Source organism: Oreochromis niloticus, linkage group LG23, assembly GCF_001858045.2.
Source record: "Oreochromis niloticus isolate F11D_XX linkage group LG23, O_niloticus_UMD_NMBU, whole genome shotgun sequence".
NCBI lineage: Eukaryota > Metazoa > Chordata > Actinopteri > Cichliformes > Cichlidae > Oreochromis > Oreochromis niloticus.
This window is the reverse complement of record NC_031986.2, coordinates 42375906-42392281: the sequence shown is the minus strand read 5'-3', so window position 1 is coordinate 42392281 and position 16376 is coordinate 42375906. Positions and strand designations below refer to the sequence as shown.

The following is a 16376-nucleotide window of genomic DNA, read 5'->3' as shown; positions in this document are numbered from 1 at the left end:
CAAGACTTTGAAGACGTTGAATAGTATTTATGCAAATACTATGGCATCCTAAGCAGATATTCTTCAGTTAGCGGAATTTAACTTTTTTTTTTTTAATGGTCCTAGTTAAATGTTGATACTTTTGTTTTCCCACTGCTTCTTTTTTCTTTTTTTAATATTCTCACCTTTTCGTTGCTTGAAATTCAAGCTTAGTTAAGGCATGTCAGAGAATATGGTGACAACACGTAGAGCTACATTATATGCTATATTCTATAATCGCTGACAACTTTGAGCAGTCACTGGCTGAGGACAAAGCCATGTAAGCAATCTTTATCTGCTTTGGCCATGTCCTGTCCCCTCCTCCACTCGTATAATCAGCACAAACCGTAGTGTCTTTCAGCAACCGCGCGTGGACGTGTTTGTAAAGGGGGGGGGGCATTTACAATTAACTTAAAGATGCATTCAATGCCAAACTATTGTTTAGTAATTTAATAGCAGAGGAGCAGAAATTGGGTCACTATTTACAAGTTTTAAGAATAAGTGAACTGATCAGTCGTTAAATTTCTCTTTTCTTTTTCTAGTAATCATTGTAGAATTGCTACTTACAGTAAAGCAAAATTTTTAGAGGCGATACCGAAAGTGTTGTTTCGGGGCGATTTAAAAAAATACTTAAAACTACGAGGGATTTTTTTTAAACAAGTTGTAAACTTAAACAAAATGAACTAAACTGAAAAAAAGTCATTGTAACTGTGTACGAAACTGCACTGCAGCCGCTGTTGCTGAATCGTTGCGGCAATAAACGGAGCAGCAGAGAAGAGTAGACCTACAACATCCGGGCAATAGTCAGCTTGCGCAGAAACGGAATGGCGGAGGTAAGTGAGCGAAAACGAGGAATGTAATGACCCAAATGTTAGAGAAGCTGGGCCGAATTTAAGACTTCTGTCACTCCGTACGATACACAAGGCTGCCGAGGGTTTGGCCGGCTGGTGAACGACCGCTGAAAGAGAGCTACGGCGGCTATTTCACTGGGAAGCGGCGGAAGAAATGGAGAACCTCTCCAGCGTATCGCCTCTCTCCGCGTTCTTGGCTTTAAAGAGCCATTCCCTCCGCCTTGATAGTAAAGCCGTAGAAAACAATAGGGAGCCCGGTAGGGTCTAACACGGGGGTGCTGAACTATTTCAGGTGTGCCCTGCCGGCGAAGTGGGTTTAGTGAAAAAGTTGGGAGACATGTCATGACTCGGCGGCGGTAAACTCCGACCGTCTCTTTCAGAAATATTGAGAAGTAGTTATTTCCTTCTTGCCACTCGTAGCGAGCCGGAGAGAGGAAGAGGCGTTCAGCACCAAGTCGCAGGAAAGCGCCCCTGGTCAGTCAGACAGCGACCGACGGGTTGGGAGATTTTTGGTGACTTTTGGTGTCGTAAGAAGTAGATTATAATCTAATTTAGAGAGCGCTGGGACTTTATGTGAAGTAGGTTTGGGCGAGATTCTTGTACGGTTACTGCTGTAAGCGTGTTACCCAAAGTTTCCCACTATGGTTATAAACTCTTTATGTGGCCTTCATCCTGTACGTACATTGTATCTGATTAGTCCAGACCAAAGCCTAGCCTGGAATCGTGTCGATGAATCAGGAAAAACACTGTGAACCACTTTTTTTTTGTTAATGTTGTATCACAGCAAAACCGACCATCCTGTGGGGAAATTCACAATGAGCTCATGGACATTCAAATATCTTTAAAGTTACATTATATTGCGCTTAAAGTTCCCACAAGTGCTGTCAACAATCTGTTATTAAGTTTAATACCTAAGTCTGGATAGCAGCAGGTCTCATAAGTTGAAAAAAGAGCCCTTGAAAAGTGAGGAGTCAGCTGACCTGTAATGGGATGAGCCAGGATCAGCCACTGTGTTGTTCATGTGTTCATATGTGCCGAGTGCCACGGCACCATTTTTAATGTAATGTGCTATTTTACATGAGTTTGAATGCAACATAATATGCATACTGTCTTTATCTACGTGCGTGTTTGTAGGTGGGTGATAAGCATCTAAACATGAATGCAGAGCTTGTGGCCTAGTGGAGAGTGGAGGAGATACAGCAATGAAGGCCCTCATCTGCAGAAGCAGAAGTCTTTACGGGTCTTAGAGGAGTTGGAGGAGGAGAAGAGTCCTCGCTCCATGAAGATGGCGACACCATCCCACACTGTATGATCATGTTCTGCCATTTTTATATATGTGTGGTAAACAAAAAACTATTCAGCAAAATAGCTTCCTGTGATTATGGGAACCTTATAGTTGCAGGGTGTACTACATCACTGACAGTAATGGCATCGACTACTATTGTTCAGTACAGTTTTGTTACTCTAGGGTCATGCAACATTTGCTTTTGAAATAATTCAGTTACTAGTTCATAGAAATTTTAACAACAGCGTTTTTTGACAAAAACAAAAAACAGTCTGAGGACCAAAATCTATCAACCACATACTGCAAGTGAATGTGAATTTTAATAATTACTCTAACCAGCAGCATCGATAACTCTTAATAAACTCCCCTTTTTATGGCCATTATTTGCCTTCAATATAACATTTCATCAGAATTATTTTACATTCTAGTTTAACAGAGGAGTAAATATGAAGTTGAAGTTGATGAGTTTCAATACCTGAGATCAACCATCCAAAGCAACAGAGAGTGCACAAGAGAGGTGAAGAAAAGAGCGCAGGCAGGGTGGAGTGGGTGGAGAGGAGTGTCAGGGGTGATTTGTGACAGAAGGATAGCAGGAAGAGTGAAAAGAAAGGTTTATAAGATGGTAATGAGCTGGTGGAGTTAGGAATGAGTACATCAGAGGGACAATTCAGGTCGAGCAGTTTGGAAAAAAGTTAGAGAGGCAAAGCTGAGATGTTTTGACATGTGCAGAGGAGAGATTGTGGCTATACTGGACAAAAGGCAGGCAGCAGGAAAATAGGAAGATTCATAGATGCAGTGAAGGAAGACATGCAGAGGGCTGGTGTGACAGGAGGATGCTAGGGATAGGGTGCGATGGAGGCAGATCATCCACTGTGGCGACTCCTAAAGGGAGCAGCCAAAGAAGAAGACGATTTAAATAGTTAACAGAACCATTTACTTTTCTCATAATCTCTATTTTTACATTTAAAAATGCTGAAACTCTGAACACCATGTTCAGGAAATGACATGGGACGTGCAGATGTCGACTCTGACATTTTTACAGAACAGTTCAATTACTCTGAGTAAACTGAGTACACTCTGGGGGTGTTTTGGGTATCTTACAGGGAGACTGCTCAATCAGTCTGATGGCATTATTTGGACAGAGCAGGGAAAAGTGTCAACTGTGCTTGAGATAGCTAAACTGACAGACATGTAGATGATTTTCAAGAAATGTGGGTGTTATTTATACATTTCTGTGGTTTCTTTCCCTCTTATACCCCATCACCTCCCCTCCACCTGTCACTACCTCCCTCTGTGCCTTATTTGTAGGCCAGTGAGCTTCCCTTGGAGGAGCTGCTGGCTTTCTATGGCTATACAGTATCAGATCCAGAGAAGGAGACCTGTCACATGGCTGCCAGTTTGCCAGACATGACACTGGACAAGGTATACAACCTGAGGTGCACCAGAACACACCCGTGGCCTCATTCGTTTTTCATTTATTCGTCAAAACAGATTTTGATTGGTCGAATCGGTCAGAGAATCAGTCAAAAATATCAAATTGAATGATTGTACATCTAATGAATATGCTAATTCTGTTTTTCTGTTTTTACTATTCTGTCTTTTGTTTTTATTTTTTTGTCTTATTATTTTTTGTTTGGTTTAGGATCAGATAACTGAGGATCTCTTCCCTGGGGAGCAGGAAGAAGAATCATTAGCCGACGATCTCACCCCCTCAGTCACCTCAAACACCTCAGATCTGCTTCGCCGCATCCAAGGTAACACCCAGGGAGACACGCATTAACACATTTTCATATAACACTAAAACTCGCCACAATTCTCCTTTGCAATTTGAAATCAAATTGAACAGCTTTTCTGGCGAGCTGTGTACAATTGTAAAAGAAAGAACATCCCCAGCTCTTTTGTTTCTGGTGCTTTGATGACATTTCAAATAACACAACCTGCCAGGTTTTGTGATCCTAGGGAAATGCACTCATAATAAGCATTGATTTTATACAGTTCTGTGGAAGTTGTTATGAGATGTTCCTGTCTGATAGCATATATGTGTCACTCTTCATATGACACCATTAAATCAAAGGCAGAGAGATATTTCAAACTACAGGAGTTTTAATATATTGAAACAGTCATATCCGGATAGTGATTCTATTTGAAAGGTGCTGAGTCTATAAAATATGAAAACCAAACATATAGCAGGTCTGCAGCTTTAGTGTTGTTTATGGTGCACAGACTGAACACACTCTAAAGGTTAAAAAGAGGAGGTGCCACTTTGCTCATTGATAGGGTACTTTTTTGTGTGTGTTCTGCTTTATACTGAATTGTGGTTCATACTGAAATAGATACATTGTATTGTCATTTTATTTTTTATCATGACTATCCTGGATTGTGGTTTCAAATATGTTTAAGATTTTTTTATTCATCAGCAGAAAGATTTGGTTTTTAAGATGGCATGGAAAATCTTGTGGCGTTATCGGAATGTTCTCCTGATCTTTCTCTAATGTTTCATGTGTTTTAGGTGGAGACAAAGACACATTGGTCAGTTCATCAGATGAGGACTCTGATGATGTCTCTATTCCATCCAATGAAGAGCACAAGGTGGGTTACTGAGCATAATAATCTTATTTTGACTAAGCAGACTCTCAATCACCTTTAAGTTTAAGGGAGACACATTATGTTGCAACTTGTCTTCATGGGAAAGCAAATCAGATAAAATACCAATAGCAAGACAATTAGGCAGCAATAAAATATGGATTATCAACCCTTTGGTAATGGTTCTTTTGATCAGTGCAATCAAAAGCTGAATACACACTAGGCTTTGGTTACATTTACATAAACATGACACTTTTTCCTGCTCTGACACTAATTATAATTCAAAGTTAGGCTACTGAGCTGAGACCTAATTTCAACAGAACCACGATGGCTTTAATGAGCTGGCCAAAAATGCTCTACTTAAGAAAATTCAAATTCATATAATCCAGAGAAATGGTTAATGGGAAAAAATCTCACCAGTTCTAAAACCACAGTGGCTCAGCTTTCTAAATGTAACAGCTTGTTTTGGTCAGGCCTGTGTTTCTCATGGTTGTAGGTCTACACAAAGAACACTAACACGTGTACATTTTTAAATAAAATTTCAGCTTTTATAGGCATGATGACATGTTTCACAATTATGACTATTCATGTTTGGATTTCCTTTTTAGGAGATAATGGTTGGCTCCATGTATCAGGCAAAAATCCCTCCAATGAGCCCGTACACCTACCAGGATAGAGGTGAGCAACTGAAAATGTCATTTTTGACAGTTATTCCATGTTTATGATATATATATATATATATATATCACCAAATCACTCTAGAACCCCTTTTCTATTAGTACCTACTCAGATTGACTCACCAGGACTCGACTCGGAAGTAGACCTGTTGCTCAGTCTGTGGCTTTTCGTCAGACTCGGGGACCACAGCGTTGTTTTTCGTAGCCATTTCCCTCATTGCCGGGTTTCAAAAATGGCGATTTTGATATTCATGAACGAGACTCTCTTGACTCATTGAGTGACACCACTGACCAGCCAATCGTTGGCATGCAGTCTGACGATGTCACATTTTAGTACCTGCTCGGATCACTTGGAACCCCGGCCAAGCAGGTACTAAAAAAGTACTTTTTTAGGTAAAAAAGTACTTTTTTAGTACCTTGTGCCTGGTACTTTTTTTAGGTATGATCTAATGGAAAATCTTGAAAACTGGTGAACTGTGGCGAGTTGATTGGATGAGGTACTAATAGTACTGTGTTCAAGCACTTTTGACTCCCCAGAGTCGGTGTGACTGATGTGTACTGTGCTCTGACCTGCTCCAAGATGCAGGCCCAGCACAGTTCTGTTGGACTCCAGCTCAGTGTGCAGAGTGTGGTCGTGCTGCCTTCATTAAAAGTTGCTGTTACATTATTAACAAATCTATAAGGAATGTGGGAGGACAATTTGTCACCGCTTCTAAAAAACCACCCAAATACATCCACAAAAAAATACATCAACCTCATTGTGCTCGGCAAGAATGCCTTTCAAAAGCATGTTGATGCATGAAAGAGAGAGTGAGTGTGAGAGAGAGGAGCTGAGGCACTGAGAAAAACTGAGGTGTACTCTAGTCCATAATGTAAAGCACAGTGTGAACACGAACACGATACAAAGTAAGTGTGCATAGTGTGTCCGCTGTAAGTCTGAGAAACTGTGCCTGTCTTCCTCTAGCTTACAGCACCGAAGACCAGTTGTTGTGGAGACCAGGGGTTCTGCCAGTGCATGAAGTGGAGGAGTTCTTGCTGAATGCACAAAGACCCCGTGGCCAGGAGGAGGCACTAGGAACCCAGGGGGTCATTGTCCAAGACAATGAACAGGTACATCTCAGCAAACACTGCTGGCTACTTTTGTTTGTTTAAGCTAGTCTGTAGTAACACGTGAGCGCCCCTCTTCAGTAACTAAGTACTCTTCCTTCATGGCAATGTCGCAACTGCCCCCCACACAAAGGTGAATGACTCATCTTAACCAAGTTTTTAGCTGTGGTAAAATATAATAAATGTGCCTTCTGTACACACTGAAAGAAACAAACAGCTGGATAAAAAGAAGTCCAGGTATTATTAGATCTGTGTACTTGAAGATTTTACTTTTGTCTTGTTATTCAGATGTCTGGATTACTAACCTCATCCCAATCTCCTTAAGACGTTTCAGAAGACTTCTTCTGCTTGTCTCGTTTAGTCTGCATTACCTGAACTCATAGTGGACCATGGCTAAACATGGTCAGCCTTTATGCCCATAGTCAAGAGTTCCTGTTTTCTTTAATTTGCCTTAAACAGAAAGGTAAGGCTTCACTGAGTGACAGTCTTTGTGTTTCCTCTAAACCTTCAGGCACTGTACGAGTTAGTCAAATGCAACTTCAATGTCGAAGAGGCACTGAGGCGATTTCGTTTCAACGTGAAAGTATTCAGTGGTAAGAACTATCCTGTTGTCGTACTTCCCCAACTGGGCATTTTACACCTTTGTGAACAACCCAGAATAAGTTTGTAATAATGATTGATAGTACGTAACTTTTAAGTCATCAGAAAATCGTTGCATTCATATGTCACAGGTTTTTGCAGTTCCAGTAATTTAAACAAATTTTTAATCCATTAGCAAGGGCAAACCTCAACCGAGGAAGTCACAGACATGAAACTGTGGCCTATTTTCAACCGTTGGCCCTAGTTAGGCATTTATACCCACAACACACAAAATCTTATCATATTTAGTTACATAAAACCATTACTATTACCATACTATACAATATAGATCAATAAATAGACATAACTGGGGAAAAACATAAATATAATGAAATGCACATAAAACAATATAGAAATTTAAAAAATGATTCTTATTTGCCATTAACCAAAATGTGACTTTTAATAAGATTCAGTACCTATAATTAATTTGATTTCAGGAGGCCTGACAGGACATGCCTCCTGAATACGTGACAGGTCATTATGGAGAATGCTGATTATCCAAATTTAGATCTATGATGTGGTGTTTTACAGTGTCCGTTCAACATGGTCCTAGTGACTGCTGTCACCGTCTTATGTATCTAGATGTATGCGGCCAGTCTGCATTTAAAAACTACTTTAACACAAAAGATATGAATGAAACCATCAAAACTAAGTGGACTGTATTTTTTTAAATCCATTATTTACAGAGTCTGTTTATATAAAGATACAAAGTGCTTAGTTGTAGATGGTGATACTTACGCCCATACTGTCATAAAATATCACAAATTGAGAAAATATGAAAGAATGCATAAACAGCTGGGCTGCCGCAAAGTTAATCCAGTGTTGAATAAGACTGAAAAAGCTCAGATTGGTCTTAACTGTCTTTGAATTTGTTTCATGTTTATCAAATTTGAGTTGTGGATCTAAAATTATTGTTAAAAACGTAAAATGTTTGACATCCTTTATTTCTTCATTCAATCTTCTAATAGACCATATTCTCCGGACAACTCCACAGAATCTGTTTTTTGTTTTTTTGTTTGCTTTTTCAAAAAAGAAGATTATGTTGGAGCCACTGATGAGCATCATTTGTATACAGAAGTAGTGTATTAAGAGTTGTGGTAATATTAGAGTTACATATATGCATTTACATCTGCAAAAAGCTGGCAGCCAGCCTCTGGGTAGCAGGCAGGCAAATCACCGATAAACAGAGTGCAAAGGAGTGGAACAAGCAGCAGTCCTTGGGGAATGCCCGTTCTGTTTTTCAATAGTTTCACTATTTTTCTTTCTTGTTCATCCATCACACATTGCACATTTGGATATATTATGGTTGACAGTGTCAAATGCCTTTTTTAGATAAAGAATAACAAGATCCTCAAAAGTTGCCACCAAAAAAGTCCTTGAAACTGTTACTAAAATAACAGTTTGCTATTTCTGTGGAATATTTTAGTCTAAAGCCGAATTGTTTCAGGGAAAAGAACTGATTGGTCTGTAGATGTGTAAATAGTTGTGTTACCACAACATTTTCAAGTATCCATGACAAAAAAGCGAGTATGAAAAAAGGGCAGTCGTTGAAAGTCAGTCTCCCCTGGTCTTCTCAATAAAGCCTGTGTTAGAATTAGATCTGCAGTAACAGCCTACCAGTGTCAATGAAAATCAATGGTATTCTTAATAAAAGAGGGAAATGCAGGCTTATTCGACAACCCAAGGCCAGTGTAGTTCCTTTCCAGCGCAAAGTATGACTTTTCATTACCATTCCGGTGGAACTATAGCTGCCAGCTTCATCACTGCAGAGAAGGAATAACTCACTGATGTGACTTCATGACCTTTAAGTCAGCAATGAGCCTTCAGTTTAAGCCCAGTACTGTTTTATTATGCTGGTGAGAGGAAAGCAAAATTAACAGATTATGATATCAAGAGTGTTACTTTTCATTTCAGTTTTTCTGTTGTATTTAGTTTATGTGATTGTAATTACAATTATGTAAAAATGTAAAATTAATATGTAGCTTTATAAACTTATTTTTGATGTCCGCTGTCTTCAGAAGAGCTCTGCTCCTGGAGCGAGGAGGAGTGCAGGAACTTTGAGCATGGGTATCGAGTTTATGGGAAAAACTTCCACCTCATTCAGGCAAATAAGGTGAGCACCCAGAGGATGACCTGCTACCTGATATGCTCATTTAAAAGTGTTGACTATTTTCCGCTAATGCAAAAACAACCTCTTCTTATCCACAGGTACGAACACGCTCAGTGGGCGAGTGTGTGGAGTATTACTACATGTGGAAGAAGTCTGAGCGTCACAAGTACTTTATTCAGCAGGCTACCAGGCTGAGCCGCAAGAAGTACAGCCTGCAATCAGGGAGCATGTGAGTGTTGCTGGGACACCAGTCTTTTAGATAAAAGGTGCAATCAGAAAGCACGGCACATAAAAAGCAAGAACAGACATCGGATTTCAAGTTTGTCTCCTTGTGGAGCACTGCACTGCTCCCAGCTGCTCCCATCTGTCCACTTGCATCTTAATTATGGACAACAAATTCACTCGAACCTCTTTATGAATGTGTCCTGTACCCCACAATGAAATCTAAATGGAAACAGTTTGGACTACAGAAATCCAGCAAATGTACATGTGCAAGTGATCAGGGTGGGACTTTACAGAGAGCAGTTCTCAAGTGTTAAAGTGTTGCACAAGGAGACAGCCTTGAAGCAGGTTGGGATACCTGCTTTTAGGAATGTGTCAGGAAGTACTTTCAAACTCTGCCATATCAAACATGCTCTCCAGAGTAGCTGAAAGTAGCTTTAAGATTTTTGCTTTTTTACACACCTGCAAAAATTTTGGTATTTTGTTTTTGTGTCTCATAACAGAATCATACAAAAACTATGAAGCTCATTTTCATGAATCTTGATAAAGAGGTAGAGTTTGGGTAAAGGAAGTGCTAATTTACACTTTGGTGCATATCTAGAATCACTTCCTGTAAAATTGCCAGATAGGATTTGGACTTCAGAGAGGTCTACTTTCTAAGCATGAGACCTGTCAGGTAGCTCAAGGTTCAATTCTAAATCCCTCACTTTTTAATTTTTACATGCTGCCATTGGGCAGTATTTTCATGAGACACAGCCTCCTTAATATTCTGTGGGTTACTGATGATCCTGGTGATCCTGATGGTATTGATGATCTCTTGGCTTGCTCAGTTTTAGATTAAACTGGTCTAGATGTTGCAGAATTAAAAAGAAAATGATAAATAAAAATTGCTGGCCTAACTTGCAAATTAGGAAACCTGATGCGCACATGTGGGAATTCTTCATTCCCACATGTTTTTGCTTCACTTTAACAGCATTTTGACAAATTCCACCTCACTTGATCTGTAAGCAAATAAAGTTTTTGTTAACTATCTGTTCAAGTAAAGTCTCTCAACTGAAAGGACATCTGAAGATGCTGGTGGTCTGCAAAGAGCTGGTTAATCCAAGTTATATGAACATATTTTACAACAACTACTTTTGTTATAAAAACAAATTGTCTGAGTGAAAACTGGGAGCTCTGTAGATGGCAAACACATAATTTATCAGAGCTGGAAGTTGTTCTGTTGTGTGTTGCAGGGAGGATGGAGACCAGGATGGGGAGGTTGTGGAACTGGAGGGAAGCAACAGTTCCTCAAGGTTGTTGTCTCACAGCTCCATGGGCACAGGGCAGCTGGAGTCCCCGTTACCTCCACAGTCGAACCTGGACCAGGACAAACAAGGTAAAAACCAGAGGTCGCCTCATAAAAACACCTGACATGATGGCTCAGATGGAAGCTCTTTAGATTTACTTTGGTGAGCTCTTGCCACACAAAATGTCCTTTCTTACAGAGAACTAAAATAATATTGAAATAATAGTGAAGCAAAGGCTTTAGTCTAAAGTGTTATTAACTGTGACCTTAAGTTCAAAGTAAAGACACAAGCTTCTTCTTCTTCTTCACAAAAGAAAAAGTAGATTTGCCACATTGAAGTTTCAGTGTCTGATACAACTGAAGCTATGTATGTTTACCCATCCTTTTGTACATAAACCATTTACATGCCATTTGAAACATACATGCCAAATCATTTTTCAGTCATGTTATACATGGGCTCCATTGATTTCCTGTTTGTTTACATATTCTTCCTGTTTATTTTGACATATTTATTATCCCTGTCTCATATGAAACATTTTATGTCTCCCTTCCTTTGTTTTCCCCAATATTTTCATGGTGTACATTTGTTTTGTGTTGTGTTTTTGCTTGCATGTATGCACGTGTGCGTGTGTGTCTGTGTGTGCGCGCTTGGGCATGTTGTGCATGTTGATGGTGCTCCAGAAGAAGAGGGCCGCCCAAGGCGCAGACGAACTCCCCGTTTTCTCTTAAAGCCATGACCTCAGTCCACTCAGGCCACAGACAGCAGGTTGAGCAGCCTGCAGGTAAAGAGGATGAGTACAGAAAACAAAATGATGTGGTCACTGGGAAAAATCAGACAAATAAATAGACAAAGTTTAATGAGAAAGGAAAGAAATGGGTCTAATGTAAACAGCCTCCTCTGGCTGTGTAATAATTACCGCATTTGCAAATAATGTCTGAATAATGTTGGAGATATTATTTAAAATATTGCTTTTTGCTTTTTTCTCTTGGCGTTTCAAAAGGATTTTTCAAATGCAGTTCTTTCTCTTATTTACCATCACGTCTTTTCAAAATAAGACTGCTGTATTAAAATAAAGTTCAAAATCAGTGTAGCAAAACTTCTACAGTTACATTTGCTGAAAATAAATGCATTTATTGCAGTGGCTCGCTGACATATTACCAGATATACATAGCATGGCATGTGTAGAATTCACAGTATAAAACATGCAGTAAACAGAGTTGTGTAGATATTTCAGATAGTTCATAATGGCCAATTTGAATTTGTTGTTTGATATATCCCAGGAGGATGTATGAGGACGATATTTGAGGAGATTACCCAGCAAACATGGTTCAAACTGCGACGTCGTGTCCCTGGTCAGAACAGGTTGGGGTACGACGCCGATGTAGAGCGATGGATGTAGATGTCGTTTCCGCGTAGAACAAAAGTGACGTCGGATCGTCTCTTAAACAGTGAGAAATGAATATTAAGTTATTGCAAAGAAGGAATGATAGGCATTTTTATTATTTATTCATTATTTTTTCACAAGAAATATGTGGTTGTGACCAGATATCCACATGAATATTTCCGTGGATTTTACATCGTCACGTAGTCACAGAGTAGTGCTACTGGAATCTTTTTAAATTTTTTTAAACAAACAACACTTTTAAGTTGTTTTCAGTTTTGTAAATCTAAATTTCTTTTCAATTGTTGCTTGGTGAACTTAGCACATTGGACAATTATTCCCTCTCTGTCTGCGACGTCGACATCATAAACTCAGGAATGCTTCGGTCAAACATGAAGTTCGGTTAGCTCGACCTGAAAGCGTGCGGTCACGAGTTTGAGTCACCACTAAGGTTTCTTCTTTTCTTCTCATGCTTTTCTTGAGAGAATTTAATTTCTATTTCCTTTATTCTGATCAATAAATAGACAGTAAAAAAGAATTTTTAAATACAAACTTTCTCGCGCTTGAAAATCTAACGAGGGCGTTCGACAAGAACCTCGTTTATGTTAGGAAGAACCGTGAAGGTTGAAGTTGGTGCTGATGTGAAGGTAAGATTCGTGATATCGGTTCAACTTTCATTTTGAAACTATGACTATTGTTCGGGAAAAGACTGACAGCCGTTTAAATGTTTGCTGGGTACTCTGTAGTAGAAATAGGTACGCTAGAAGAGCACAGAAGCACTCCTCAGATGCCATTGTAACCATATACATCAAACATACATCCTAGAATATATGACAACAGTAATGGAGGTTTTATTAATCTGTCATCCTGTGAATTTCTATACATCTGTCCAGATGGTGAGCTGATGATGGGCTTGTCAGAGCTGTGCGGCGACGAGTGTCCTCAGCAGCTGTTCGGATGTCCTTTCTCTCTCCCGCCCATAGACGGCCTGCAGGAATCTGGCTCAGATAGTTGTTGTCCTTCAGCTCCAGTCCAGCTCCAGTCTCAGCTCTTTGCTGAGAGCTCCCAGTGGGCCTGCGGGAACTCTCCGGCCCTCCATGACAACCACGGGCTCCCAAACTCTTGTTTCTTTCAGCTACACATGCGTGGCGAACATTTACTTTCTGAGGGCCCTGACTGTGGTACAGCGAGCGGTGGGGCCAGTGCTTCCCACATGCTGCAGGTGGAATTTAGCCTGCCGTCCTCTTCATCATCCTCAACCGCTGTCCTCCCGTCACACTTCCAGGCATTCGGCAGTTTGCTTCACCCCTCACCCGTCCAGCATCCTCGCTCTCTCACACAGTGAAGGGGACATGGAGATATCTAAGTGGTACTCTGTGTAATTTGCCCTGTGTGTTTTTGGTTGGTAGTGATGTTTTACAGCAAGGTAGAGAAGAAATGAGAGGACAAAAAGTGCGTTAATGCAACTTGCTTGAAAACTGATGGACCTATTACCTGTGTTAGCGGGTGACTTGAGTGCCTCTTCTTAAACGGAGACGCTCGAATCCGACGCCCATTGTGGAATGATGACTGTATTATTAATCACTACTTTCAGGCATTGATTATGTGCTGCTGTCCATTATTCCTGAAACTGATTATTGACAATGTTGACCACTGCTGCTTTGTTTTCTTATTTATCAGAACGGACAAATTTGACTGCTGCTCAGATTTGGTTTCTTTCCCCAGATTCTTACCGTGAATACAGACAACATGACTTTTTTATGCTCTTCATATCAGTCAGCATCTTCACTGCTGCAGCCATTTCAGATCGGACTGTACCTCACATCATGTAATGTGGGGGGGGTGTCTGACTACAGAGTAAATCTGTCCACTTATACAACATAGATTAGTTTATTTAAACATTAACTTAAAATGTTTTCTCCTTTCTTGGCCCTACATATCTGCTTTGTCTTTATTCTGCAGAAAAGTTCATCTTTCTTAAGGTTTTTTTTTTTTTTTTTTTTTAAATATGAACACCTTAAACAAAAAAAGTTCTATGGCTGATTTGAATGTGCAGCAATGTAGGAGCCTAATGGAGCGCAATAATTTCCTGTTTTATGGTATTTTATTTCTTTTTTAATTTCCTTTCTTTTTGCTTCTGTGGAAATGTTCCTCTTTTTTTCCCACCACTGAAAATGTATATAGATTTATAAAGGTGCAGGGTTTTGTCATCAGTCATGAACACCATTTCTCATATGATGAATAACTGCTACCATGATGAGCCTGTTTCATATAATGGGCTTAAAAATGAAAGACTGAAATATAAAACTTTACATGCTAAGGTGCCGTATACAGAAGTGAGAATACCCGAGTGCAATATCACTGAAATACAAAACGGTTCACGAGTGAAATATTTCCACCACATAAAAATAAAACAAAAACATAAAATATACATAAGCACAAAAACAAACAAACGCAATTGTGGTCTTAAGCTTACACACGAGTCATCATGTGCATGAATGTCATTGGAATCTGTTTTTAATGATTTCAGTTTCTGGGGTGTCATCTTTAATGACTTTACAAACATGAATTGGGTTCCCAAGTTTGAATTTATTTTGGATCTTCACTAATCCACACAGGGTCAAAAGTGTACATAGAGCTTTTCAAATGTATACATACCCCCGCACTAACATTGGTTAAATTTCCTTTATCGACCTGCAACTGAACCAGACACTTTGGTAGCATTTCCAGCTGTAAATTTCCACCCTCTTCTTGGCAGATTTGGTAGAGTTCATACCCATGATGTATGTAAGCTTCTGGCCACAACAAAAAGATCAGTGACAATTGGGAAAATCTGATTACCGAAACCAAAACGAGTCCTTCTCTGATCTCCAGTTAGCCTGGATCCATTAACATGAGCATCAGAACGTACAGTTTATTTATTTATGGGTGTCTATCAGCAAAAGAACAGATGCATAAGTAATCAGAAGAAGTGGACCAAACCACAGTAGCTGTTCTCTTGCACGGTCTAGCTCTTGAAGAAAACACAGCCACGTGTTTTAGATGACTCACATAACGTTCACCACAACGAACAGGAAATCTTTCTCCAGCACAAAACTGTTACGAACACGAGAAGAAGCCTGATGCTTATTAGGAGCAGATTCCTTAGTCAGATGACAGATGAATTTGTTTTCCCTAGATGTGTTCCAGCATGTTTAGCATGAGCTGGGCCAAGACCACCACAGTGAATACAGTCCCAGCAGCGAGGCAGGGAGGTGGGACTGTGATGACCTGTGGCTGGATGAAGTGTTGGGGGAACGTTTCTTGATATCTTGATAAATGTCTTTAGATAAATTACTGGTTGACAAGATGACTAAAAGTCTCCAGAATTTTCAAAAAAGATGAATACTGCAGCTTGTCACTGCCAAAAGTACCATAAGAAGAAAATAGTTTAAACTGAGATGATTATGTCTGAATCCAACAGAACACCATTAGAGTATTTTAAAGAGAAAGGCAAAGCAATATAGCTCCTCAACAAGGAGCAGCTGAGAGGACTGTCAAACATTGAAGCCAACACACAGAGGAATAAAAAAAGATTTTTGTTGCTGTTTTGTCTGTGTTTTTAATATAATAAATTAAATGTTTTAATATAGTAAATAAAAAAATATTTTAAAAAAATAAAAACGTCAGTTTTTTAGATTAAATGTGACCTTGCTGTAAGAATATTGATATTACATGTGTTGCTTTCCAGCTAGTGCCTTGGAGGTTGTTTTTTTGTGTTTTTTAATTTTCTATGTATATCCCATCCAAAGGGCACTTCAAATAAAGCAACAAAGAATCCAGAAGGTGAACAAACTCATATATTGCTCGTGTTTTTATTTTAGCATAAAACCCAATAGCCCAAAGTTTGACTTAAACATTCAACAGTTTAGTGATACTGCACATGAGTGGACTTAATGCTTTTTTCCACTCTGATGAATGAAGGTGAACAGTTTTCTCAGGTTCTGGTAAAATGATGCTTTTCACGTCTGTGACTGACAGTCAGTGGATAAAGTCAGTCATCACTCTGAACAGGTACCGAACATCCAGAGAGGAAAGTGATTTATATTTACAGCTTGTTTGTCCGAGACGTCGTGTATGAAGATTATGCCATCATAGAAGTTCTGAGACCTGCTTGTCTCAAGTTCCCAGGTAAGTCCCACCTGTGATCTGAGGAATTCCCTATTCTTCTCTTC

At 39.6% G+C, this 16376-nt stretch overlaps 1 protein-coding gene across 5 annotated transcripts; it reads left to right on the top strand.

Moving 5' to 3' along the window:
* The first annotated feature begins 387 nt into the window (after positions 1–387).
* On the top strand, positions 388–15511 carry mier2 (mesoderm induction early response 1, family member 2). 5 transcript variants are annotated; one of them, XM_005479054.4, is made up of 13 exons: positions 391–851; positions 2004–2175; positions 3463–3576; positions 3797–3908; positions 4664–4743; positions 5346–5415; positions 6379–6524; positions 7033–7114; positions 9179–9273; positions 9369–9499; positions 10728–10870; positions 11465–11562; positions 13056–13192. In XM_005479054.4, exons 2-12 carry the CDS (start codon positions 2029–2031, stop codon positions 11515–11517), a joined length of 1173 nt encoding a protein of 390 aa, XP_005479111.1. In that variant the 5' UTR covers positions 391–851; positions 2004–2028; the 3' UTR covers positions 11518–11562; positions 13056–13192. The 5 variants fall into 5 exon arrangements, with proteins under 5 accessions (XP_019207761.1, XP_005479109.1, XP_005479111.1 ...); XM_005479053.4 differs by having other exon boundaries at positions 393–851; positions 11462–11562; XM_005479052.4 differs by lacking the exon at positions 11465–11562 and having other exon boundaries at positions 390–851; positions 9182–9273; positions 13056–15511.
* The last annotated feature ends 865 nt before the right edge of the window (positions 15512–16376 follow it).

Excerpts from the sequence above, each read along its gene's own strand:
- mier2 (XM_005479050.4), top strand. The coding sequence starts at position 2,029 with ATGCAGAGCTTGTGGCCTAGTGGAGAGTGGAGGAGATACAGCAATGAA. Across the intron at positions 3,577-3,796 it reads CAGACATGACACTGGACAAG|GATCAGATAACTGAGGATCT; the intron begins GTATACAACCTG and ends TGTTTGGTTTAG. Across the intron at positions 3,909-4,663 it reads TCTGCTTCGCCGCATCCAAG|GTGGAGACAAAGACACATTG; the intron begins GTAACACCCAGG and ends CATGTGTTTTAG.